The 23549-nt window shown below is 39.1% G+C and overlaps 1 protein-coding gene across 5 annotated transcripts in view; it reads right to left on the bottom strand.

Moving 5' to 3' along the window:
* The window catches only part of Plekha8 (pleckstrin homology domain containing A8), a 100831-nt gene that overhangs the window by 76645 nt on the left and 637 nt on the right, over positions 1-23549 (bottom strand). For 4 of the 5 annotated variants that reach the window (XM_076835887.2, XM_076835913.2, XM_076835904.2 and 1 more), the window contains exons 1-4: positions 22312-22684; positions 5386-5502; positions 3657-3812; positions 1708-1832 (exon numbers count right to left, since the gene is read on the bottom strand). In XM_076835887.2, the coding sequence (XP_076692002.1) occupies positions 1708-1832; positions 3657-3812; positions 5386-5502; positions 22312-22351 (438 nt within the window). In that variant the 5' untranslated portion in view covers positions 22352-22684. Of the gene's footprint in view, positions 1-1707; positions 1833-3656; positions 3813-5385; positions 5503-22311; positions 22685-23549 lie in introns of those variants that run through there. The other variant, XM_076835921.2, reaches the window with a different exon arrangement.

Genomic DNA, 23549 nt, shown 5'->3' with positions numbered 1-23549 from the left:
GTGGAGCTTCCAGGAAAACACACAACACCTGCTTTCAGTATGGAAGAATCCACAAGGTTTCAGCAATTAGAATTCCTTTAAAAACCTAATACATTTTTTCTTCTGAGTTACTTTATTTGTTCAGTGTACAGTTTACTTATTCAGGGCATTTTTCTTCTGGATATTGATATTAGGTTGTTCTGGAAAATGAAGACACACTCTAATTGGAGAATTAGAAGATCACATCTTAGTGGTCTCTATATATTTTTCTCACCTTTGTATGTCTAATAAGCTCCCAGGTACTGTTGGTTAACAGATCATACTGTTTATAAACAAGTTCCCACAGCATTTCTATAAGCACTTTCTTTCTGGAATTAAAGATTGCTACATTCCTATTTTCCCTTCTCTGTAAACTAAGGCTTCTCTACTCAGCACCAATGACATTATGGGCTGGCTAATTTGGGGGGCCTGTGTATGCAAGGGCAGAGCATAGCCCTCCTGTCCATTTAAAGATGTTAAACAGAATCCTTGGTGTCTACCCACTAGATGCTAGTGGTACTTATGACAACCAAAAATGTCTCTAGACATTAACAAATATTTCCTCGGAAATACAGCTGCTCTGAGTTGACAATCACTGCTCTAAATCACAAACTTTACAAGAACAGGACTAAAATGGTTTTTGGTCCTCACTTTCCCCATTCATCTATACACAACAGGGAGCTGATTAATGAATGAGAGAGACCAAAAGGAAGTGAATCAAAGTGAGTTAAATCACCTTTATTAGAAAGACCTCAAAGCATATATTACTAGTAGCATGGTGTTCTACTACCTTAAAAAAAAAAATGAATTAAAACCACTAAATAACCTGCAGACTCTTCATGTTGTAGACATCAGTTGTCAGATTATAACCTGGGGGCAAGCAGAGAAGCTCTCCAGTTTACATAAGCATTTTAATAGTTTAACACAAGAGAAATTCTTAATATGGTTCAGGGAGAGTGACAACTTTATTAATAAATGTTACAAAATTCAATTCTTGCTAATGTTGGAGAGAAACTCTGTCTCCATCTATGAAAGCACTGGTCTATTCCAAATCACAATATTTACTGTGATATGTAAAATCCTATCACTGTCACCAAAGATGACATATACGCACTGCTGACAGACACTATTGTAACATCTTAGTAGCCACAACTACAAAATGGTTCTGCAAGACATGTAAGATTCTATTTTTATAAAGGATGCAAAGTGGGGCAGGGCATGGTGGCAAATGCCTGTAATCCCAGCCACATGGGAGGTTGAGACAGAAGGATTGTCAAGTCCGAGGCCAGTCTGAGCCACTTAGCAAGACCCTGTCTTAAAATAATAAAAAGGACTAAGGGTGTGGCTGAGTGCTAGAGGACCCCTGAGTTCAATCCGCAGTAGCAAAAGACAAAAACAACAACAACAAAGTGATGTAAACTAAGGAGAAACACACTTTGGTATGTCAGTACTGAAGGTAAAGTTCCAAATGTTATCAATTAATTAATCCTGAATAAATTCCAGTAAGAAAAACTGTATGGTTCCATATGCTACAATACACATTTCTATGGTGAATTATGCTTTTTCTTCTAAAATAATAAATATCAAGATAGTCAGAAATTACATGAGAATAATCATCACCTATAAGCAAAGTGGTGCTATTTTTCATGTATATATACTATCAATAATATTACTAATATAATATTTTACCTCAGAATTAGAAACACCAGTTGTGGTCACTTCTTTTGTTTTATCTACTTGCTGAACAAGGAGGTCACAGTAGAGTCTTAGTTCCGACATTTTCGTTTTCAAGTTTTCAGTATTCTCAGCAAATTCTAAATAATGAAATAATGATAATGTAGTTATCAGAATGAACAACTAATTTCCTAGTTAGTATACTGCACAGAAGTGGAATATATAATCTGTATCCTAAGTCAGAGGTGTATAGTATGAATTACAGATGTGATAGGTAAAGATTGAGGAGCAAGAAAAACAGAAAAAGGACACATCCAGCCTTTCAAAGTAATATACATTATTTCTCCAGACACATTAAATAATCACCAGCACAAAGAGGGGAAAACATTCTGTCTGACCTACCCAGGTCTGTACAGGAAGCAGAGTCACTGTTCAGAGTTTTGGTCTCAGTTCTGTCATCTAGTTGGTGTTCTCCTTCTCTGTAAGATGGGGTCAGAGAAGTCTACCTGCTATTGCACCGCTCTGTTCATATCTGGGAGACAATGTTTTGTAATGTCCAATTACCACCAAGAACACTGCTTATTATTCTGGCTGAGGACTGGTTCACCTGTCCTGTCAACATTAATCACAATCAGCCATTATCAGCAAGGCACTCCAGACACCGTGGCACTGAGGGCTCAGATAAAATTACTACCACCTCTCTTCCCTCTCCATGAAAATGCTGCACATTACCACATGCTGAGTCAAAGTTGACAGTCTCTATAAATTAGCATTAAAAATAACCAATAAAGAGATAATTTTACTAGGTCTACATGAAGAGTGAGACACATCTGCTGCAACTCTCATCAGAAACATTGCCGATACACTTCTTTCCATCCTCTCCCTGCAAATCACTCTCTTCAGTTGTACATACATGACTACAGGGATGGAAAAGCAGCAGCCAGACTTAGGCAGTAAGCCCTGATACTCCTGCCCCTATACAAAGAGAAAGTTGTCTCATGGTTCTCAGGAGGCCCAATCGTGTCAAGTTAATGAGCATCAGTAACAGTAATCTCACAATTAAGTATCCATGCCACCTCAGGGAGAGGTAGGAGACAGCAGAGCATTACTTAGAAAACACCCTAAGCCAAAGCTTCTCTGGCTCAGCTACTCTTCACTGAGGTCAACTTTGGGCCTGGTTGGACTCTATCTCATTGTATATCATGAATCCTCACAGATTAAGGTAGGTATGACCTCTTTAAAAAAAAAAAAAAAAAAAATTAGTTGTAGGTAGACACAATACCTTTATTTTTTATTTATTTTTATGTGGTGCTCAGGATTGAACTCAGTGCCTCATACATGCAAGGCAAGAGCTCTGCCGCTGAGCCACAACTCCAGCACCGGTAATGACCTCTTTTTAAACAGTAAGGTAACTGAGGCTCAGAAAGGTTAAGTGATCATGCCAAAGTTACATAGTCAACAGACTACAAAGCCAGCACACTCCAGTAATCCCAGTGGCCCAGGAGGTTGAGGCAGGAGGATCCAAAGTTCAAAGCCCCCTCAGCAAAAGTGAGGTGCTAAGCAACTCAGAGACCCCGTCTCTAATAAAATACAAAATAGGGCTGGGATGTGGCTCAGTATCAAGTGCCCCTGAGTTCAATCACTGGTACTGCCTCCCCATAGCTCCTGCACGTGCGCGTGCACACACACACACACACACACACACACACACACGGGGGGGGGGGGGCACCACAAAGCCATCATTTCAATGTAGTTCTGTCTGACTTGAAAGCCAGCACTCTTTCACATGCTAAGAAAGAAGAGTTAGATATGGACTCTGATTTAAGTTCTATTGAGATACACAGCATTTAAATGATACAAAAAGGTGCCTATGTGGTCAGGGGCAAGATAACAAATAAAAGGAACCCAGAGATGCCAGTGGGTGATTCCCAAGGTTCCCACACTAAAGAACAATCAATACTTGCCTTTCTCCTTCTGGGTCCTACTGTCTGTCAGGCAAGCCTTGGCTGACCCCAGGGCCACCAGCCACCGCTGTCTCTCAGCTACACTTCTGGCCTTCAAGTAGAAATACTGTTCCCCAGGTATTATCAGGTCCATGCGGGTATTATCTACAGAATGAACTGGGAGCAAGGCAGAAGAAAGTCAGAGACCTAGAGAGGACAACTGTCTAGGTAGCCTCCACCCTATCCAACTTTTTTAAAATTTTTGAATCATCTATTTTAACTTTTGGGTTAAATTGATCATTTATCAGACTAGAGAACAAATCTTCCTTTTGGTTTGTATATATATATATATATATAAAGTACATTACTTTGGGCCCAAAAGACTCAAATGCTAGAGTTTAGATGTTGTTTGTCTCCTAAGGGTTCATGTATTGGAACCCGAGTCCCCAGTATGATGATATTAAGAAATGGCAGAACCTGTGAGAAGTGGAGCCTAATCAAAGGTCACTGGGAGAACTACCCTCAGAAGAAATTAATCTACTTCTCATGATACCCTGGTTAGTAACTGTAGGAGGGCTGTTATAAAAGTACAAAACCGGCTCCTCCCCAATCTCTCTGGCTTCCCATCTCACCATTTGATCTCTCCCTCTTGTACAAGATCCTACCACAATGTGATGCAGTTCAGGGAGCCCTCGTCATACCAGGATGACACTTTTTGGACTTTCAGTCCCCAAAACTGTTAGCTAAATAAATCTCTTTTCTTTATATATTCTCAGTCTTGGGCATTTTGTTAAAAGTCACATAAAACAAATTAATAAACATGCCAATGAGCAAGGGTATGTTCTTTATACCCTTGGATTTATTGAGAAGCAATCAAGAACACAATTTTTTTTTTTTTTTTGTCTTCTACTTCTCTTGACAAGTCAGACCAACGTTATAAGACTTCCCCTAGAGGCTGGGTATGGTGGCACACTTTGTAGTCCCAGCTACTTGGGAGGCTGAAGCAGAAAGATACCAAGTTCAGGGCCAGTCTGGGCAACTTAGTGAAGTCCTATCTCAAAATAAAAAGGGCTGGGGATGTAGCTCCATAACAGAGCCCATACCACTGGGTTCAATCCTCAATCTCTCTCTCTCTCTCTCTCTCTCTCTCTCACACACACACACACACACACACACACACACACACACACAAAGATTCCTGCAGAACCTTTTAGAAGAAGAAATACAAACCATATTCTCCAGCCTTCCTCCCCAATTCTTAATCTGTTTTTCTTTTGAGCTACATGTGCTCATCACGTCTCAAGATTCCAAAACCAAGAAGTAAAAACTATATGCAGGTCTATAAGATATTTGTTTGTTTTGAGTGCTAAGCATAGACTGGGCATGGGTGTGCATGCATGCACATGTATGTGTTTATCCATCCTAATTTAAACACAGAAATGTTTGATACTTCAGGAAAATGACTTAAGCAAGCTTTGCAAATAGCTACTGGCCCAAGGTGGGCAGGTGACTAAAGAATGATTGCTAGCTGATTTCTTTGTTTTCATTTATTGTGACCACCTCTTAACCAATTTCCTTGCAAGAGCTGCCTACAATTTTAAGTTGCATTTACATGCCTTTCCTTTGGGACATAATACTATATAGCTTGGTCTTTACTGCAGGAGCAGCAGAGAAAGGAATGCAAAAGTTAATGCTGTATTTTTTTTCTGGGAGACAGCAAAACAAAACTAGCAAGCCACTTATTTCTCACCTTGAATTTCACAGACTGCCATTTGGATACTCCCTTTGCAACCTTTCCAGGCATCTTCAGGAGAATCATAATAGGATAATATTCCCCCACAGAGAAGGAACCATCGAGGCTGCCAACCTGAAAGCATAAGCAAGAGTACTATGGTAATTAATGCCTGCAATGTGAGGTGCCTATCTGACACAGAAAGTGGGGCCTAACATAAAATACCAGGTCTCAGTGGAAAAGAGCCTTTTATTGCAAGGGAAATTCTCAGAGAAGATTAGGAAAGACCTGTATGTTTGGTTTATTTTTGCAAAATTAAAAACAAAGGACCCCTGCTCCAGACATATTTTTAGTCACATGAGGCACAGAAGTTTGGAAAGTCAGTAAAAAGTACAATGATGATTTTCTGGGTAACAGGATTTATAAGTGAGTTTTATTCGTTTTGTTTCCCTAATATAATACACCACAAGTAATGTTGAACTTTTTTTTCCCCCTAGTGCTGAGGATAGAAACCAAGGCCTTGTGCATGCCAGGCAAGTGCTCTCCCATACAGCAACACCACTAACCCCTTAGTAGATGACTTTTAACTTTTCTAAAACAAATATTATTGTGCCCTGAACATTATTGTTATCACTCTCTTCTCCTCTGATTAAGAAAAAAAAAAAAAAAAAAAAAACATCTGAAACTTAGAAATAAGACAACGAAGATAAGGATGCCCTTTCAACAAAGATCATATAGTATGCGGACCAGTAAGCCTGCCTTAAGTCTTAAAATTAGAAAAAGTAACTTCATTGAACTTAACTATTTAGTATTGATCCATCAAAACAGACTGATCTTAAAATATTCAAGTTTTAACTCCAATCATGTCAATTTTGAAGAATTTAGGGACATCTCATCTTGTCCTCTTCCACACCTTATATCCAATCAAATAAAATTTATTTGTGAATTCTGAAATGGTTCTTCATAAAATGTCATTCCTGTCTCTGCATAAGTCTTTCAGGTCTCTTTGCTTGGGCATAGATATTTTTCCTCTCTCTGAAATGCCATAGCCCTTTAGGGATATACTTCTCTCATGGGACTGTGCTGTGGCTGTGGCAGCCAGAGAAAAGCCCTAGGGCCTGCACAGGTATAGTCATCTGATGGGCACTTGGGAATTGCATCATTTGAACCCAATGAGAAAGACACCAGCTGAGGTCCAAATGAAATCTGTTTATTATATTATAAACAGGGGATTACCATACTTCCTGGAGCATCCCTGGCCTAAGATTATGATACAAGGAAGCTACAATTGTGATTGGAAGGCTGATTGGTCAGTACTAAATCCAAGTGGAAGAGTCAGATTGGCAGGCAAGATGTTTCATTCACTACTTCCTTCATCAGAGTCTGCTTTTCTAGGAACAAGGATACTCAGGTCTGCCAGGTACCATGTCTCTCACTTCCTTAATCAAAACTAAATAAACATTAATTTTCAACATCTACTCTCCCATAATATCTGGACTGAAATATCCTACCACCCAACCCTTTCTCACAAAAGATAAATAGTCTTTTCTAAAGATTACTTACCTTTCTTGTCACATTTTATATTGAGGACTTCATTCCCAGGGATCTAGAACCTTTACTGGATGTCAAAACCCATTTGGCCTTAAAATTTCCATACTGATCTAAGTCAGTTCTTGCAAACCTTTTGGGATGAATATGTACATTTTTATTTTAGAAAATGCTGCTTCTTTAACTTGGCTTCAAATTCAACAGAAACTTAAATCTAAAGGCTACCATTTTGGCACAGACAATGCAACCTAGGAAACCCAATCCATCATCAGATTATGTTCTTATGCAGAGAGCTAGCTGCCCTGGAATCAGATATTATTTATGTTTTAGCTCTGTGCAAGAGAGTCTGATTATTTATGCCTTAGACTACCCTCCCCTCACTGAAAAAGAACCAATTTCTGAGAACCTGTTAAATGGTAGAGATCTTCTAAATCACCTAATCCAACCAGCTCATTTATAAAGAAATCTAACAGGTCACCCAGTATAGTATACTGCAGAGCCAGGAAGAAAACTGTCTACATTGCCCCTTCTGGCACAAAAGCTCCCTGACCTTGGCTCACCATTCGCAGAAAGCTACCCTGGTATAGAACCAAAGCATCTGCAGAGTGTTTTTTCCCTTTACAGCTCAATTCTCATGTTTTTGGCTGGTGTGAATGCTCTCCAAATCTACCACACCTTTTGTGTAGAAGGCTTTCAGAGCATACTCAATTACTATTTTATGTTTGTTTTGTTTTCAGTGCTGGGAATTGAAGTCACAGCCACTTGCATGCTAGGCAACTACTTTACCAATGAACTACACTTTCAGCCCCTCAACTACTATATTTTATCAAACTTTATCTGAATTAGCATTTTCCAGAGGATGTATATGTAAATACATATAAACAGATTTATTATGAAATACTGGCTCATAAACAACTTTGGGTTAAGTCCCGAAACATTTGGGTTAAGACCTAAACATTTGGGTTAAGACTTTCAGCAAGCTAGAGACCCAGAAGAGCCAATGTTTTGGTTCCAATGAAGTCCAAGGTCCCAGTTCAAGGCAAATGGGCAGAAGGAGTTTCCTTTTTTATTTGTTCTAGTCTGCAACTGACTGGATGAGGTCCATCAACTTTAAAGGGCAATCTATTTTACTTAAGTCTATTAAATCAAATGTTCATCTCAATGTCTGGGCACCTGTGGTCCAGTCAAATAGACAAATAAAATTAACAATCACATTACCAATTTTAAGATATACCATTATTTCATGTAATGTGAAAGAAAAAAAGCCCTGCCAATTAAGCAATGACAATACTGATCATGAGATGCATTAGTATTTCAGTTGTTGAAATGTGAGGGGAAAGATATCATAAAAATGAAAAAAAAATGTATTAAACTCAAACCTGAAGAATGCTAAATGGCCTCCCCTCCCACATAAAACACAGCTACAGTAAGTTTTAAAGTAGCTAGTAAACTATAATACTAACTGAAACAAGACCTTCCTTATAACAGGTTCTGTATTTATCTAGGGGAAGTTATAATTATACAAGAGGAAGTTCAATATATTTTATTCTGTAGGTTGGAACTACAGAAACTGTGACCAAGAAAACACTTTTCTGCATAAAGTTTCTGGAGTTTCAAAAGGCACATAAAGAGACCACAAAAGTCTCATTCTCATTAGACAAGATTTAAATGTAGAGTGATGGAGAGTACAGATTACTACTGATACAGCTTTTTCGTAATGTGCTATACTGACAAACTGGAATACAGCCCAGCAATGACAAAAGAGGAGAAAAAAGGGCATGGATGATAAAGAGGACATTAATCTACTTCTTATTTTAAATTTATCTGCAGTTACCTTTGAAATGATAAAATATTAAGGTGATAAATGGGCAGATGAAAACCAGATCCAGTCCCTGCTCCCTTGGATTATCACTGGACTAATCTTATTCAATTCCCACTCTTTTTTGCTGTCCTCTATTAAAAGATGGAATGTGGCTGGGCATGCTGGTGAGATTCTGTCCCTAAGTAATATGTAAAAAGGGTTAGGGATGTGGCTCAGTGGTTAAGCACCCCTGGCTTCAATCTCCAGTACCAAAATAAAAGATGGAATGTGGTATCAGTCAAACCTCCTGCTTGGAAGGATTAGATCATCAATGAGCAGAAAGACATCATGAGCAGAAAGAAAGATCAATGAGCAGAAAGAAACACCAATGATCAGAAAGAGTTTGGATCAGATCAACTACCACTGCCAGATATGGCATAAAGGAAAAATAAGAATATTTAAATACTGATTTCATTCACTTTTTATTATTCTGGATTGTTTCACTATAGAAAGTATACATGACATTTACTTCTGGCAATTCAACATCCATCCAGTATATTTCTATTGCTAAAAACCTCCTTCTCCACACTTCAACCATGTAGTTTGGGGTAGGGCTGACCAACTCCAACCAGTCCTCAAGGACACTTCCAGAATGGGCAACCAGAGATCTACTTGGACTGGGGAAAGACAGAAAGATCTAGAGACTGTCTCTTTTTTACTTTTGTCTTAAGGATGTTTGCCTGAAGCTGCTGGCAGTCATTTTGTCATCACTTTAGACCTAAACATGATTTGCACATAAAGGGAAAAGGGAATTGAGGGATTTGGGGGACAGAGGGTGAAGAGGGCAAATCTGGATGACATGATTGAGCCCCTCAATTACACTGTGTTGTGTGTTATGTTATGAAAGATACTCTTTGGGACTTTTCAGTTAAGTGAGCCAATAAATGCCCCTTTTATTTTAAGCCTGTCTGAATTGGGGGTTTTCATCAAGCAAAAGAATTCCAAATTATCATATAATCATCTCACTACATATATAAAAACACTTGACAAAAAGTAACAAAACCTCTTTTCTTAATAAAAACACCCAATATACTAGGTAGAGAAGGGAATTTTCTCAGTCTTAGCATCTACCAAAAAAAGCCACAGCTCACATACAATATGCTGAAAGAGATGAAAAATCTCCTAAGATTAAAAATAAGACAAGAATGTTCGCTCTCAACACTTCTATCAAACTCTGTACTAGAAACTGTAGCCAGGGCAAATAGGCAAGAAAAATGAAATAAAAGGCATACATCCAAAATTGGAAAGGATGAAGCAAATCTAGCTCTATTCAGACATTCTTTCATAAATTTAAAACAAAAATAAACTCATGCAATCCACTAAAAACAAGACCATTAGAACAAATGAGTTCAGCAAAATGCTACTACAAATACTAATTTTACTTCTACGTAGTTGCCATGAATAATCTGAAAATTAAATTTAATAAAACAAATCTACTCACAGTAACATTAAAAAGAATAAACTACTCAGAAAAGAATTAACAAAAGTGCAAAATATAAATACAGCGTCAAACATTATTTAAGAAATTTAGAAATATCTGAAGATCATTATTCCAAAACTGCTACAAGCTTATTCTTTTCTCACATAGTGCAAATATCTTTCTACAATACCGCAAGCAAATATTAGAGACACAGTCTGATTATGTTCCCCAGGCTGGTCTTCTACTCCTGAGCTCAAGTGATCCACCTGCCTGAGCATCCCCAGGAATGAGACTATAGGCACCTGTCACTACACCATACAGGCTTTTAAATTCAAATAGTGTTGAACAATATGTATTTTTTAAAGAGCATAATTTTCTTCAAATTATGCACTTATATTTGGATCTAGATAGGCATTGCTCACGTTAATTTTGTACTAAAATTTGTTTTTATTCCCCAAAAAACTACTATTTTAAAATCAAAATTTCTAAATAGAAATGTTCTTATTTTTTTAAAGAAAATGTGACTTGTGAGTCATACCACTTATGACTAAAAAATACTGTAACTTTGTCCCCCCCCCCCCCGAAGCCTTGTGACAAGAGTTCACCCAAACACATCACTATAAAGGGGGGAATCTGTATTCCATTAAATAGATATAGACAGCAGACTATGCCCTGCTGAGTTGCTCCATGATGTGTAGGACACTAGCTTTCAGGCTGTGTTTAACCCTGAATTACTCCATTTTATAAAGCAATAGTTTGCCACGAGTTATTCCATTCTCAGTACTTGCCAAGACAGAATGACTATACACCTTGTTTGTTCAAGTAAACAACCATCAGCTGCACAGCACAACCTTAAGGCATAATCTGACAAAAATTTAATTTGCTAATAAAAAATGACCACCTGTAAATGTATCGAATTAAATCAGAAGCACATGAATACATGGGTGTATCAAACACATTATCAGAGAAACCAGGCCTATAAGCTTATCAAACATACCAGACCACCAACGAATGCTACCTACCACCTAAGACCCATAAAAGGAGAAGCATCTCAGAGCTAGATACCAGTAGCACACACCAACTAGTCATCAGACCAACCAGTGAATGCTTCAGGAGGTTGACAGCAAGGAATTTCAGACTCTGTGGGAGTGGGGCTCAACTCATCTCCATTTCCTTGCTTGACAAGGCCCACCTTGAAACTGCCTACTATCCAGACCTGGTCTAAAACAAGTTCCACACCTTGGCAGCTCGGTGCCTTGAACAAGTTCTGACCAGTTCATAATCTTATTTGACCACCTTCAGTGATACTTTTCGAATTTCTCTCTCTTGCCTTTACTCATTATGTTCTCCTGAAACTCTGTGGCCACTGTTAACCCTTTCTTAGCGTTTGTGGAATCTATATTTGTGTTACAGATACTAACAATTAAGACTGGAATAAAGGAATATGTTATTGCCCAGCTCATACCTACTAAGTGACCCATGAGTACTCAGTACTTGGTAAAATACAACAATGAATGGTGTAACTTGTGAATTTATTGTTATTCAATAAACTCTGACATTGTGGAAAGATACAAACATTTCTAGTCCTTGTTAATGACATAGCTTGATCATGACAACAGATACTTAAAATATTTTTAAATTTACATTAAAAAAAAATCACTCTTTGGCAAACAGTTCTGAGTTTCAATAAATGCACAGTGCTCTAATAACCACCACAATAATCAAGATACAGAAAAATTCTATTATCCACTCCTCCCCAAATTTCCTTGTGCTATTCCTTTGCTGAAACACCCTCAGGGTGCTTTTAAAATGCTTATTAGTATATTATAGATATACATAATAGCTGAGTTCATTCTGACATAATCATAATTTGCTACATTTCAGTCTCTAGTGCCTTCTCTTTCCAACTCCTCCTTCCCAGGGTATATTTTGAAACAGGATCTTGCTAAATTGTTGAGGCTGGCCTCCAACTTGCAATCCTCCTGCCTCAGCCTTCCAACTAGCTGGAATTATAGGTGTGTACCACTGAACCCAGCAAAACCTACCATTTTAAATTGAAGCAAAACACAGTTATTGGTCTATTGCGACCCCTGACTTCCATCACCTTGCTGGTTTCCAATGTCCAACCCTGGAAGTTCAGTTATACCTCATGCCATCAGGGCCTTCCCCCATATCTCAGCTTCCCTAGTGGAGCTAGACAAGGCAAAGCTTGGGGTTCCTTCACCAGGTCAGTCAGTAACATTTTTACTGTAGCTAGGGAAGAGGGAAGAAAGAAGAAACACGCCTCGTCGTAACATATAATAACCAAGCATTAGCTAAATTATAGATTTCTAACTATAATTAAATTAAATTTACATAAAATAAAATTACATTAATTAATACACACACAGCATTTTCTGAGCAGTTATAATTCACTGGGCTTGAAGATTAGAGAAAAGAAGATTCTACCCCTCAAGAATTAGCAGGCTAGTGAGAAGTCAGGTTTACAGATAGTGAGGAGGCTAACTATAATTATGATTATATGAAATTCTTTTTAGGCCCTTCTGTTAGAGAGTGCTATAAATCAGCTCTTCTGTGTACTATGGACAACTAAACTGGATATTTTTTTCTGGACAGTGTTTCTTGTACATCCCACTAGCATCTTACTTAGAGTTAAGAAAACTTTGGTTCAAGTTTAGACTCAGAACATCTGTATGTGCCATCTTGAGCAAGGTACTTAATTCCTTTGGGTATTATTTTCCAATTTATAAACAGAAAGATAGACTAAACTGAGTTTCTAAGTTCCTTCCAGGCTTAACACATCATCTTCCCTCAGACTATAATGTCTCTCTCAATAGAGTCAGCATTCCAGCATTCTATCACTGTCCAAGCTGCAAACCTGAGGGTCACTTCTGCTCCCATCCCTCCAGGTCAGTCACTGAATTCTTCCCAAACATCCTCACTCCTACTCCTGGCTTCAACATTCCACTATGCCCTCAACACAAAACAGAGTATGGAGTCACAGAAAAAATAGTCATGTAGACTTGGCTTGAGACTTATTAGCCATTGACTCTAAGTTAACTATCATCTTGTGACCCTTGGTTTATTCATCTGTGAAATGGAAGATAATGCCTCCCTCCTCCTTTTTCTTCACCACCCCACAACCTCTACAGTTTAACTCTCCAATCTCTCTTGTCATGTTTCAGCCAGGTTAATCTTCCCTAAATGCTGTTTTTACCTGCTGTTCTCTTCCTATTCAGAAACCCTTGGGTGACTCTACCATACCAATTCTAAACTCTCAAGATAGGTTTAACAATCCAACCTCATTCCAGTAACACTACAGTATTCCCTCCTCCTCGTCCTAGAAAAGAACATCTTTTTTGGTACTACTGTTTTCTTCCTTGAAAGTCACTGCTGCTTACTAACAGTTCCCTCATCTTTCCCCTCCCATCCACACCAATTGTACTCAACCTTTGGTTCCACCTCTTCCATGAAGTTTCCCCTCATCATTCCTGAAAGAATTTTTTTTCTTGCTTTCTTCCTTCTTACTTTCTGATTTCTTACACTGGTCTCAGATGTTGAAGGGCTGATGTCCACCCAAGTTGAATATATAGGCCAAGAGAGGGAGAAAAGCAAAAAAGAACATCTCCAATGTTAACCTGGATGACTAAAGACTTAAACATTCCAGCCTGTCAGAAGTGCCCCAAATTTGCCTTTAAAATTCTGGTAAAGACACCAGAGGGTCAAAGTCAATACCTAACCTCCTCTAGGGATCAGCTATATACAAAGTAGTCCCTCTAAGTTTTTGCCAAGTGAAAATCACAAATTTAACTGGATGTGCACTGCATTCTTTGGAAGGATTTCCACTAGACTATAATTTCCTTTAGCACATAGATCACATCCTACTCCAAGCAGTATCTCCAACACGTACCCAGGGTCTGACAAGTGATGCTCAATATTCCTTGAATAAATTAAGGAATGAATAAAAGAGGGATACTAGTCAGTGTTAAAAGTAGATTGGTGAAACCATGTCTCTGGCATTTAAAAATCAACAAAGAGCCCTTTGTCTTAGACTATACTGGAAGAATTCTGAAGGAAATGGAGTGAATTCTCAAGCAAATATTTATATTCTTTAATGTGAAATAATACTGAGGTCAGGCCTCTATCTTTAAGAACTCTATATATTTTCCATTATCTCCATCTCTTCTAGTGCTGCCATACACTATACTGAAACTGAATCCAGGAAGAGAAACCGGGCATCACAGGTTGTTTTTTTTTTTGGACATACCCTCCCTATTGTATCATTCATCTATTTTGTATACTACAATAGCTCCATAATTTGATTTTCCAACTATATTAAATCTATTCCTAATGGAAAGTAATGATAACAGGAAGTGGCAAGTAGCCCAAGAACAATGATCCCCAGTCTTCACCACTGCAACAAATGTAAAGGAATCTATGAATCACTCCCAACATCTGGCCTTATCACACATCAGATCAGAGGGAAAATGGTGCCACTTTTGATTGGGTGACAATAATATCATGCTTTCATATCTCTTAAGTTCCTTAACAAATTATTAATTTTTTCTGGAGGCAAAAGCACAGACCAGTGGAACATGAAATTACATGATCTATAATTATGATTAATCCAAAAGGAATCATAACTGTACAGTCACATAACTGTAGAGTCAATTCCAAAATTTTGATGATTTATTTTATGTATTTTTAATATTTTATTTATTTTTGTTTTATAATTTATAAAGTTCTGACTTTCAAAGGGAAGATTTAGGGAACTCAGTATACACATATTCTCAGAAGTCATGCCGCAGTTTCCACACAGAAAGATGAAGACACAGAGACTGAATTTTCCAGGCATCATTAATCAAAACAGCTATTTAATTAACCTATTCTTAAGTGAACTATGTTCCAGCAGGTTCATATATACTATCCATTTTATCGACTTAACAAGCCTAGATATGCCTATTATTATTGCTGTCATTTTAAAACTGAAATGCAGGGAGATTAAGTAACTTGGTCAAGGTGTCAGCACTAGGAAGTACTAAAGCAAAGGTATGAACTCAGGACTGTCTTCAACCTTTTGTACTTAAACACTTACATATTCTGGCCTGTAACTCTGTGCTATAATTTGTATCTTGAAATGGCTCTAAAGGTTCATGTATTGAAGGCTCAACCCCAAGGCGGTGCTACTAGAAATTGTGAAAATTTAGAGACATGACATTGAAGGAGACTGTGGAATTCTCTTCCTCCTGTTTTGCTTCCTAGTCTTGAGGCAAGCAGTTCTGATCTAACATACACTCCTACTATGATATACTGACTTACCACAGGCCTAAAGCAACTGGGACAATAGATTATGGATGGGAACCTCCAATACTAAAATAAATCTTTTCTCCTTGTAAGTTAATTTCTCAGGCATTATTTCATCATAGTATTGGAAAACTCACTAACACACTGTCACTAAAACCAGGAATTTAATGGGTAAAACTTAACCACCAGATAGCTACATGTGAAAGCATGAACTCATGCCAGATGCAATGGCACACTCCTATAATCCCATCGGGCTTGGGAGGCTGAGGCAGGAGGACTTCGCGTTCAAAGCCAGCCTTATTAACTTAGCAAGGCCCTAAGCAACTCAGGGAGACTCTGTCTCTAAATAAAATACAAAAAGGGCTGGGATGTGGCTCAGTGGTTAAACACCCCTTTTGATGGGGTGACAATAAGATCATGCTATCACATCTCTTAAGTTCCTTAAAAAATTATTAATTTTTTGTGGAAGCAAAAGTGTGATGCTTGGGTGTTTCTCTTCCTGGATTCAGTTTCAGTGTAGGGCACCACCAGAAGAGATGGAGATAATGAAAAATAGAGAGTCCTTGGTACGTGGTACCAAAAAAAAAAAAAAGAATGAACTCATATCCCAACCTTATATCATACACAAAAATTAATTCAAAATTGGATCTTAGATCTAAATGTAAAAGCTTAAAGTATAAAAACAAAAACAGAACTAAAACTTCATGATCTTGGGTGAGGCAATAGTTTCTTAATATACACAAATGGGTGGGCTGGGACTGGGGCTCAGTGGTAGCGCACTTGCCTGGCGTGTGTGAAGCACTGGGTTCAATTCTCAGCACCACATGTAAATAAGTAAAATAAAAGGTCTATATTGGGCTGGAGTTGTAGCTCAGTGGCAGAACACTTACCTAGCATGTGTGAGGCACTGGGTTTGATCCTTAGCACCACATAAAAATAAACGAATAAAATAAAGATATGCTATCCATCTACAACTACAAAAAAAAATTTTAAAAAGGTCTATCAACAACTAAACAATTTTTTTAAAAAAGAAAATACACAAATGGCTTAGAAGCAAATGAAAAGATGATCAATATCATCAGGAAAATATAAACCAAAACCATGAGATATCATTTCATACCATAGCCATCCTTGGGTGGACTACATTGGCATCACAGCCTAGTGAATAGGAGAATCTGGTGTCTGGGAACTTCCACTGGAAATTTCCTCTGGCCAAGACCACCCAGACACATTGTGAGCCCTATTCAAGCTCTACTTGGTCCCACACAGCACCAGAGATGGGTTGACCTGCGGCAGCCACACAGCCTCTCAGAGATAGGTGTGACCTGCCAAGATGCCAATCAACCTGCTGACTGCAAAACATCAAGAAGCAAGACTCTATTCCTGAAACTTTATCCCTGCCTTTGATGTGCCCCCTTAAATAAACCACTGGAGCCAATTTTTAATTGTCCAGCTCCAGATCCTATGTGGCCCGGATCTATCAGGTGCTGTACTTTAAAACTATAATTCTGATTCTTTGTCTTTTCTTCTTCATTAATTATTTCTGATTTATTTTCTCCAGTGGCTTGCACCCTCCTGGGCAGGAAGGTGGACCCCCCAGAAAGGTGCTGGCCGCCTCCCCATAACCATTTTTTTTAATGGTATAATTAAAAAAAATCAATAACACATGACAGCAAGGGTGTGAAGAAACTGAACCTTTGATTGCTAATAAGACTATAAAATGTTTTAGCCACTTTGGAAAGTTATTTGGCAGTTCCTGAAATCATTAAACAAAGACTTACTATATGACCCAGAAATTCTAACCTAGAAACATATTCAAGAGAAATGAAAACATAAAAACTTATACATAAATGTTCTCTTCAGCATTGTTTTTAATAGCTCCACAAATGGAATAACCTGAATGTCCATAACTGAAGGATGGATAAGCAAATGTGGTACATACATACAACAGATTATTATTTGACAATAAAAAGGAATGAAGTACTAATACATGTTCCAACATATATGAACCAAAAAAAAAAAAAAAAAAAAAGCCAAGGAAAAGAAACTACAGATAAAGACCACATATATGTTTTATAATTCCATTTATACTAGGAGAGGCAAATTGATGCAAACAGATTACAGACCGCTCTGAGCAAGGGACAGGTGTGTGAGTGAGTTTTATTGGGGTTTCTTTTTAGAAAAATGAAAATGCTCTAAAATTGGATGTGGTAATAATTTATACTCTGTATATATAAAATGGTCGATTTTATGGTACCTGTATTATTAACTCAAAAAAGATGCTAAAATTACAACAAAAAATGTTGACCAGTTGTAGTTTCCTGTTCTGAATCACTCATATTCTAGATGTCTTCTTGGCACTGTTTACACAGCACAAACATAGACCAACAGTCACCTTTCTCCAGCTGTGGGGGTAAGCAAAATTATAGCACCTTCTCAATGACAACCATCTGGCCAGCATGATACAAGCTTTTGTTATTTCTGAAATGCAGTGCTACAATGTACTTGTGCCCTAACCTGCTGGAGAACCTAGAAGTCTACAATTGGCTGGAACTCTCAACAGCAACCCTTCTGTCTGCAGGAAAGGGACTTGAAACTGCAAAGTGAAAAACCCAACTCAAAAAATCTCCTTGTGACAAAGCATATGCACAATTTTGGGCATTTAAAACCTTCCTCACTCCTGAACTCCTTTCAACCTCCTATTCCCAACTAGCTTTATATTCTAGGTCAAATATAGGTACTTATGCATCAGCAAGAATTATATAATGATCAAGCAGCAAGCACCTTTAAAAGTACTATGTAATGGAGCACTGACTCTAGATGCACTTATCATGTAAGCCTGGGCTCATCCCATTGCTCTGTGACTCAATGTCTTTATTTGAAAAATGGAGATGATAAAGACAACTGCTTTTCAAAACTGCTATGAAGATCAAATTAGTTAATATATGAAAAATGTTTAGAATAGTGGCTGGCACACTATAAGTGCAAATAAGTTTCTTAATATTCTTAGAATAATAAACTGGTAAATTTATTATTTTTATGTAGGAAAATACTACAGCTCAAAATGGTAAAATGACTGCAGTTGGCAGTGATGGAGATGGTATTAAACTTCAGGTCTCTGACTCCCGGGCCAGCACTCTACAGCATTAATGTATAACCTTGCACATATAATACTCCTTGATTAAATTTTAGGTCTTGAAAGATAAAAATAACAAGCATATAGAAGCTAGCAGTAGCATATTGTATATGTCACAAAATATGGGGTTTTGTAAAATGTTTAATTCATTTCCTTTGCAATTTGGATTTGATTTTCTAACAACTGAAGAGACATTCAACACTAAATCCAGAATACCCACTATTCTGCCCTTTAAAGGGCAGATGGCTAAGAAGCTTTATTTATTTATTTACTTACTTTGCAGGGTACATAAATATGCCTAGCAACTGAGTGAAAAGGAGAATACATTTTATGTTTCTTCACTTTAGAAGTACATTCATGCAAACTATTTAGATGCCATTCTTGGGACTTAATGTTTCTAATATTCAGTAATCAATATCTATAAGTTTAATTCAAAAGACTCACAAAATAACTATGATATGGCAAAACAAAATAAATACAGCAGGAGAGATACAAAGATATGACCAGAAAACTTTCTACACTGCAAAAGAGTAAACTTGTTTAAATCTTACCACTTTACTCTCACACATGCACACATATATATAGACAATCACACCAAAATGTATAAATCAGTCTATGAGACCCCATAATATTGGGCCTCCCACACACCCAGTATCTGTGTAGTCTCTGCACTCTTCTCAGTTCTCCAATCAGATGTGTCTACTTTTCTTTCCTCAAATTCACTGATCTCTGTCCTGGTCTGGGAACTTCACACTGGCATTTTTTACACCTAGAAAGTTCTTCCTTATAGCCTCCAACTGCAGTTCTGCTTTGGTCTACCCATCTAGCAAGCCTGATCTGTCTTTCAGGATCTGATTACTCAAAGCAGTCTTCCCCAACAACCTAGACTAGCCTCTTTGCCCCAGCCCCCATCACACCCACTTAGACATGCTTCCAATCACTTATCCAATAAATAAATATCTTTCTTATCCACCAGAATGTAAGCTCAAGGAGGGGAGAAGCTTCCCTTGATCCTAGCAAAGTATCCAGCAAAGTGCCCATATGAGGTGAATAAAATTAACAGTTTCTGGGGTTATAACTCAGCAGTTTGGAGTTTGCCTAGCATGCACAAGGCCCTGGGTTCGATCGATCCCCAGCACCATAAAAAAAGGGGAGGAGGATTTAAAGTATCAAGTGATAAACTGATTTAACTTCTCCACTCCAATCTGACACAAAGTATTCCATATTAAGCTATCCACATGATATCTTAATAGGGAATAATTATATACACATATATGATATATATATATATATATATATATATATATATATACATACACATACCAAATATGCAAACTATATTTAAAAAGGAATAGGTTATGAACTCCTTTTGGAGAAAAATTCAGAATGGACATAATCTTGAACTTGGATTACACACACACACACACACACACACACACACATATATATATATGTATGTTTAAAGTTACTGTGTGCAAAGTCACAAAAAAAAAGGGTAATTTTAAAAATAAGCTTCAGAAGAAGAAAAAGTAAGGATATAACCATCAAAGTTTGTTATTGACAAACATGCTCTTTTTAGGAGACCAACTAGCAAAGGAGGGTGGAGGAAACAGAATCCAATATGATCTTCTAGGCTATTACCAATCCTTTTCAAAGCAAATTCATCTCCTAATGAAAGAGAATGTGCTGAACCATAAAACATCCAGAAAAGTAGCTAATGGCGTGATGGAGTTCTATGAACAGCATGCGCAGAAGAAGATGGCATGTAAGTCAAAAGGAACACGCAGTATAATATAAAGACAGCTGTCTGTGAGCTGGGCTCAGTAGCAGATGCCCATAATACCAGCTACTCCAGAAGTTGAGCTGGAAAATCAGAGGCCAATCTCGAAAACTTAGCAAAACACTGACTCTAAAATAAAAAGGACTGGGAATATAGCTCAGTGGTAGAGCACTTGCCTAGTGTATACCTCCCCCATCTACCTCTGGCAATGGCTCCAGCGCCCCTTTAAAGTTTCCACCCTAAAACCTGATAATATGAACTCTTTTCCAACAGAACAGATGATATGCACGTGATGTGACAAGATTCCAAAAGATTCTTGTAGCGAAATTGTGTTTTAATGAGGGATATACAAGGACCATCTGGGGGGAAAATTTAAAGGCATTTCACTGTTAGGAAATAGGTACTGTACTAAGTAACTCAATTTTTATAGAGAAAGGAGGAGAATAAAAAGGAAGAAAGAAGAGGTTTTAAAATGAGAGAGAGGTGTAGGAAAGGTCTGAAGAAAGAAGTGTTGAGAGTGAAAGAAAAAAATATAAAAAGAAAAAAAAAACTTTTGTGAAGGAAAGGGGTCAAGGACCAGCAACTAGATTTGATTCAAGGGCATAAGATCCACACATCTCAGAGCTTAGGGAGAGTTCAAAAGGAAAATTTCCTGGTCAAGTCTCCTCCTCTTAGATTAGCACAGTGCTAATCAGCTTCTGGTGTTCACCAAACTGAAGCCCAGCTTTGAGTTAACCACATTTCATCTAATCCAAATGTTGACATGCATGGAGGTCCTTGAAGCAGAGGCCAGGTCTTCTAAAGAAAACACCTCTCCTCACTCCAGTAATCTCTCTAGTAATAATATCAGGAAAAATAAACAGAATTCATTACTAACTATATATGATGCAAAGGGAAGAGATTCTGGGTACACCCAACAGGTGGACTTTTGTCTGTACTGTGACTTCCTCAAAGTTTACCTGCCAAATGATCCTCTCAGACACACTCATCTTCCTTAAAACACCCAGTGCATCAACATACCACAACCTTTAAACAATTATCCTAAGAAAAGGTGGGAAAATCTCCCCTCCTTTATCAGATACTGGGAACATTTCTAGTTTCAATCATATCGCCATTAAAATTGACCATTTTCTGAAACAAAACATTTAACTGCAAAGAAGGGCCTAATAGTTTCCAGCATATTTTATTTTTTAAATTAAATATTGTTGCACAAATAATAAAAGTGCTCATTTTCAATCATCTTCCACAGCTGAACAATAGTTTTCAACCTTTTCAAGACATGAATAAAGTACTTCCAGAAACTGGAAAGGGGGTACTATTATTTAAGCCATTCTGCTCAGCACTGTAAGGAAACACCTGCTCATATTTGCATTTATTTTATGGTAGTTTCTGAGTCTGTAAAACAAAGGAAATGCTCAGTGAGAAAATAAAAACCTCAGGCATACTGTTGAACTGAAATCGGGTAACCCTGGGTCTCCTCGCAGGTGACTCCAACAGTGACCAAAGCAAAAGACCTTTCACCCCTGGAATTCCAGGTGACTGCCGGCATGCAATTGAAATCTGGCTAGGAGCCAGGAGATTCCGGCTCCCTGGCTACAATGTGGGAGACTCCCAAAGGACCCCAGAGCCGGCGCCAGCGCCTTCTTCCCCGGGGCATCGTGCCTTTCAAGGCACCTCAAAACCCGGCTTTCTGTAGCTTTCGGAGAAGCTATCACGAACCCAGGAGAGTCGTCTCCGAACCAAAGGGGGGTGCCACGGTCCCGTAGGAGAACCGCTCTAGGAGACACGCCGGGTCCGAACCAGCCTCGGCGGTGTCAGAAGGGGCGGCGACTCCGACCCCACGGGCACGTCCCCACACCGCCCCCGGCCGCTCAGACAAAGGACCCGCCACTCACCGCTCAGATAGTTGGTCCACTTATACAGCACGCCCTCCATGGCGCCCGCGCCGCGACAGGGCCGCTCGCCCACACCCGCCGGCTGCCTCACTGGCCCCGGGCCCTGAAGCCGAGGGGCACCGGCAGCAGGGCCATCGCTGGGCACGGCCCAGACGCCCACTGCTGGCGCCCGGGCCTGGTGCGGGGACGCCCGGCCCGCCTCACATCCTCGGCCCGGGGGCGGGGTCACTGCGGCGGCCTGGGCGCCAGAAGTAGCGGCTGGCCGGCGGGCCCAGGTGGTGGGACCGGCACGCAGTCCACCAGGGGGCCAAGGCGACCGGCGGGCTCGAGCGGCGGCCGAAGCCTCCAAAGCGTGGCGAGTGCAGCCGCGGTCGCCGGCGGTCACCGCGCTCCACCTGAACCCGCGACCCGCCCGTCCCGGGCTGCGCTTGCGCATGCCCAGTGCGCCGCTCGCGCGCACGTTCCCAAAATCCACTCCGGGATTTCGCCGCGGCGCTGGCGTCGGGTTGACGTTAGGGGAGAGGCTCGCAGGGAAATTGAGTCCCAGAGTGCTGGCTAGCGAGTAGGCATGGATGAGGAGGGCGGTCCCTGAGACCCAGGGTGAGACAAAGTTGACTTTCAGAGCATGAATAGGGGACAGCTTGCCATGTTTGAAGGTCTCTTTAGGCTAGTCCCTAAGGGTTCACTTCTTAACTTCAAGGTTGTCTGATTCCACCTACTTGGGGTGCCCAACAATAGGGAGAAGTGACCTCGTTCCCGGGCCGAGAATTTGGGAATTTCAGGACAGAATGCTGAGTGTGAAGCCAGTATAAATAGGTGCCCAAGTGTGGTCCCTTGTACCTTTGGCTTAACACCACCTAGGAACTTCTTAGAAATGCATAATCTCGCCCCCAAACCTCGACCTTCTGAAACAAAATCTGCATTTCAACAAGCTCTCCCTGGGGGAATTCTTAGTACACAAAGGTGTGAAAAGGCATGGTTCTAAGAATATTTGATCGGGAAAAATATTAATCATAGATCAAGTGGAAGGAGAAAATGTGTGCAATATTATCCAAAATGCTTTAATTATAATGTCACAGAAGCATGCACGAAAAAGTTACATTGACTAATTGTGGAAGATTCTGTTCCCTTAGCGTGAAGTTGCCGGATTTAGTAAATAAAAATATACAAAATTTTTGGTTATTTATCTGAAATTCAAATATTCGTCTCTGTACTTTATCTGAAAATCCTACTTTGGT

Source organism: Callospermophilus lateralis, chromosome 1 (genome assembly GCF_048772815.1).
Source record: "Callospermophilus lateralis isolate mCalLat2 chromosome 1, mCalLat2.hap1, whole genome shotgun sequence".
Lineage (NCBI taxonomy): Eukaryota > Metazoa > Chordata > Mammalia > Rodentia > Sciuridae > Callospermophilus > Callospermophilus lateralis.
The sequence above is the reverse complement of the archived record's forward strand: the minus strand, read 5'-3'. Positions and strand labels throughout refer to the sequence as shown.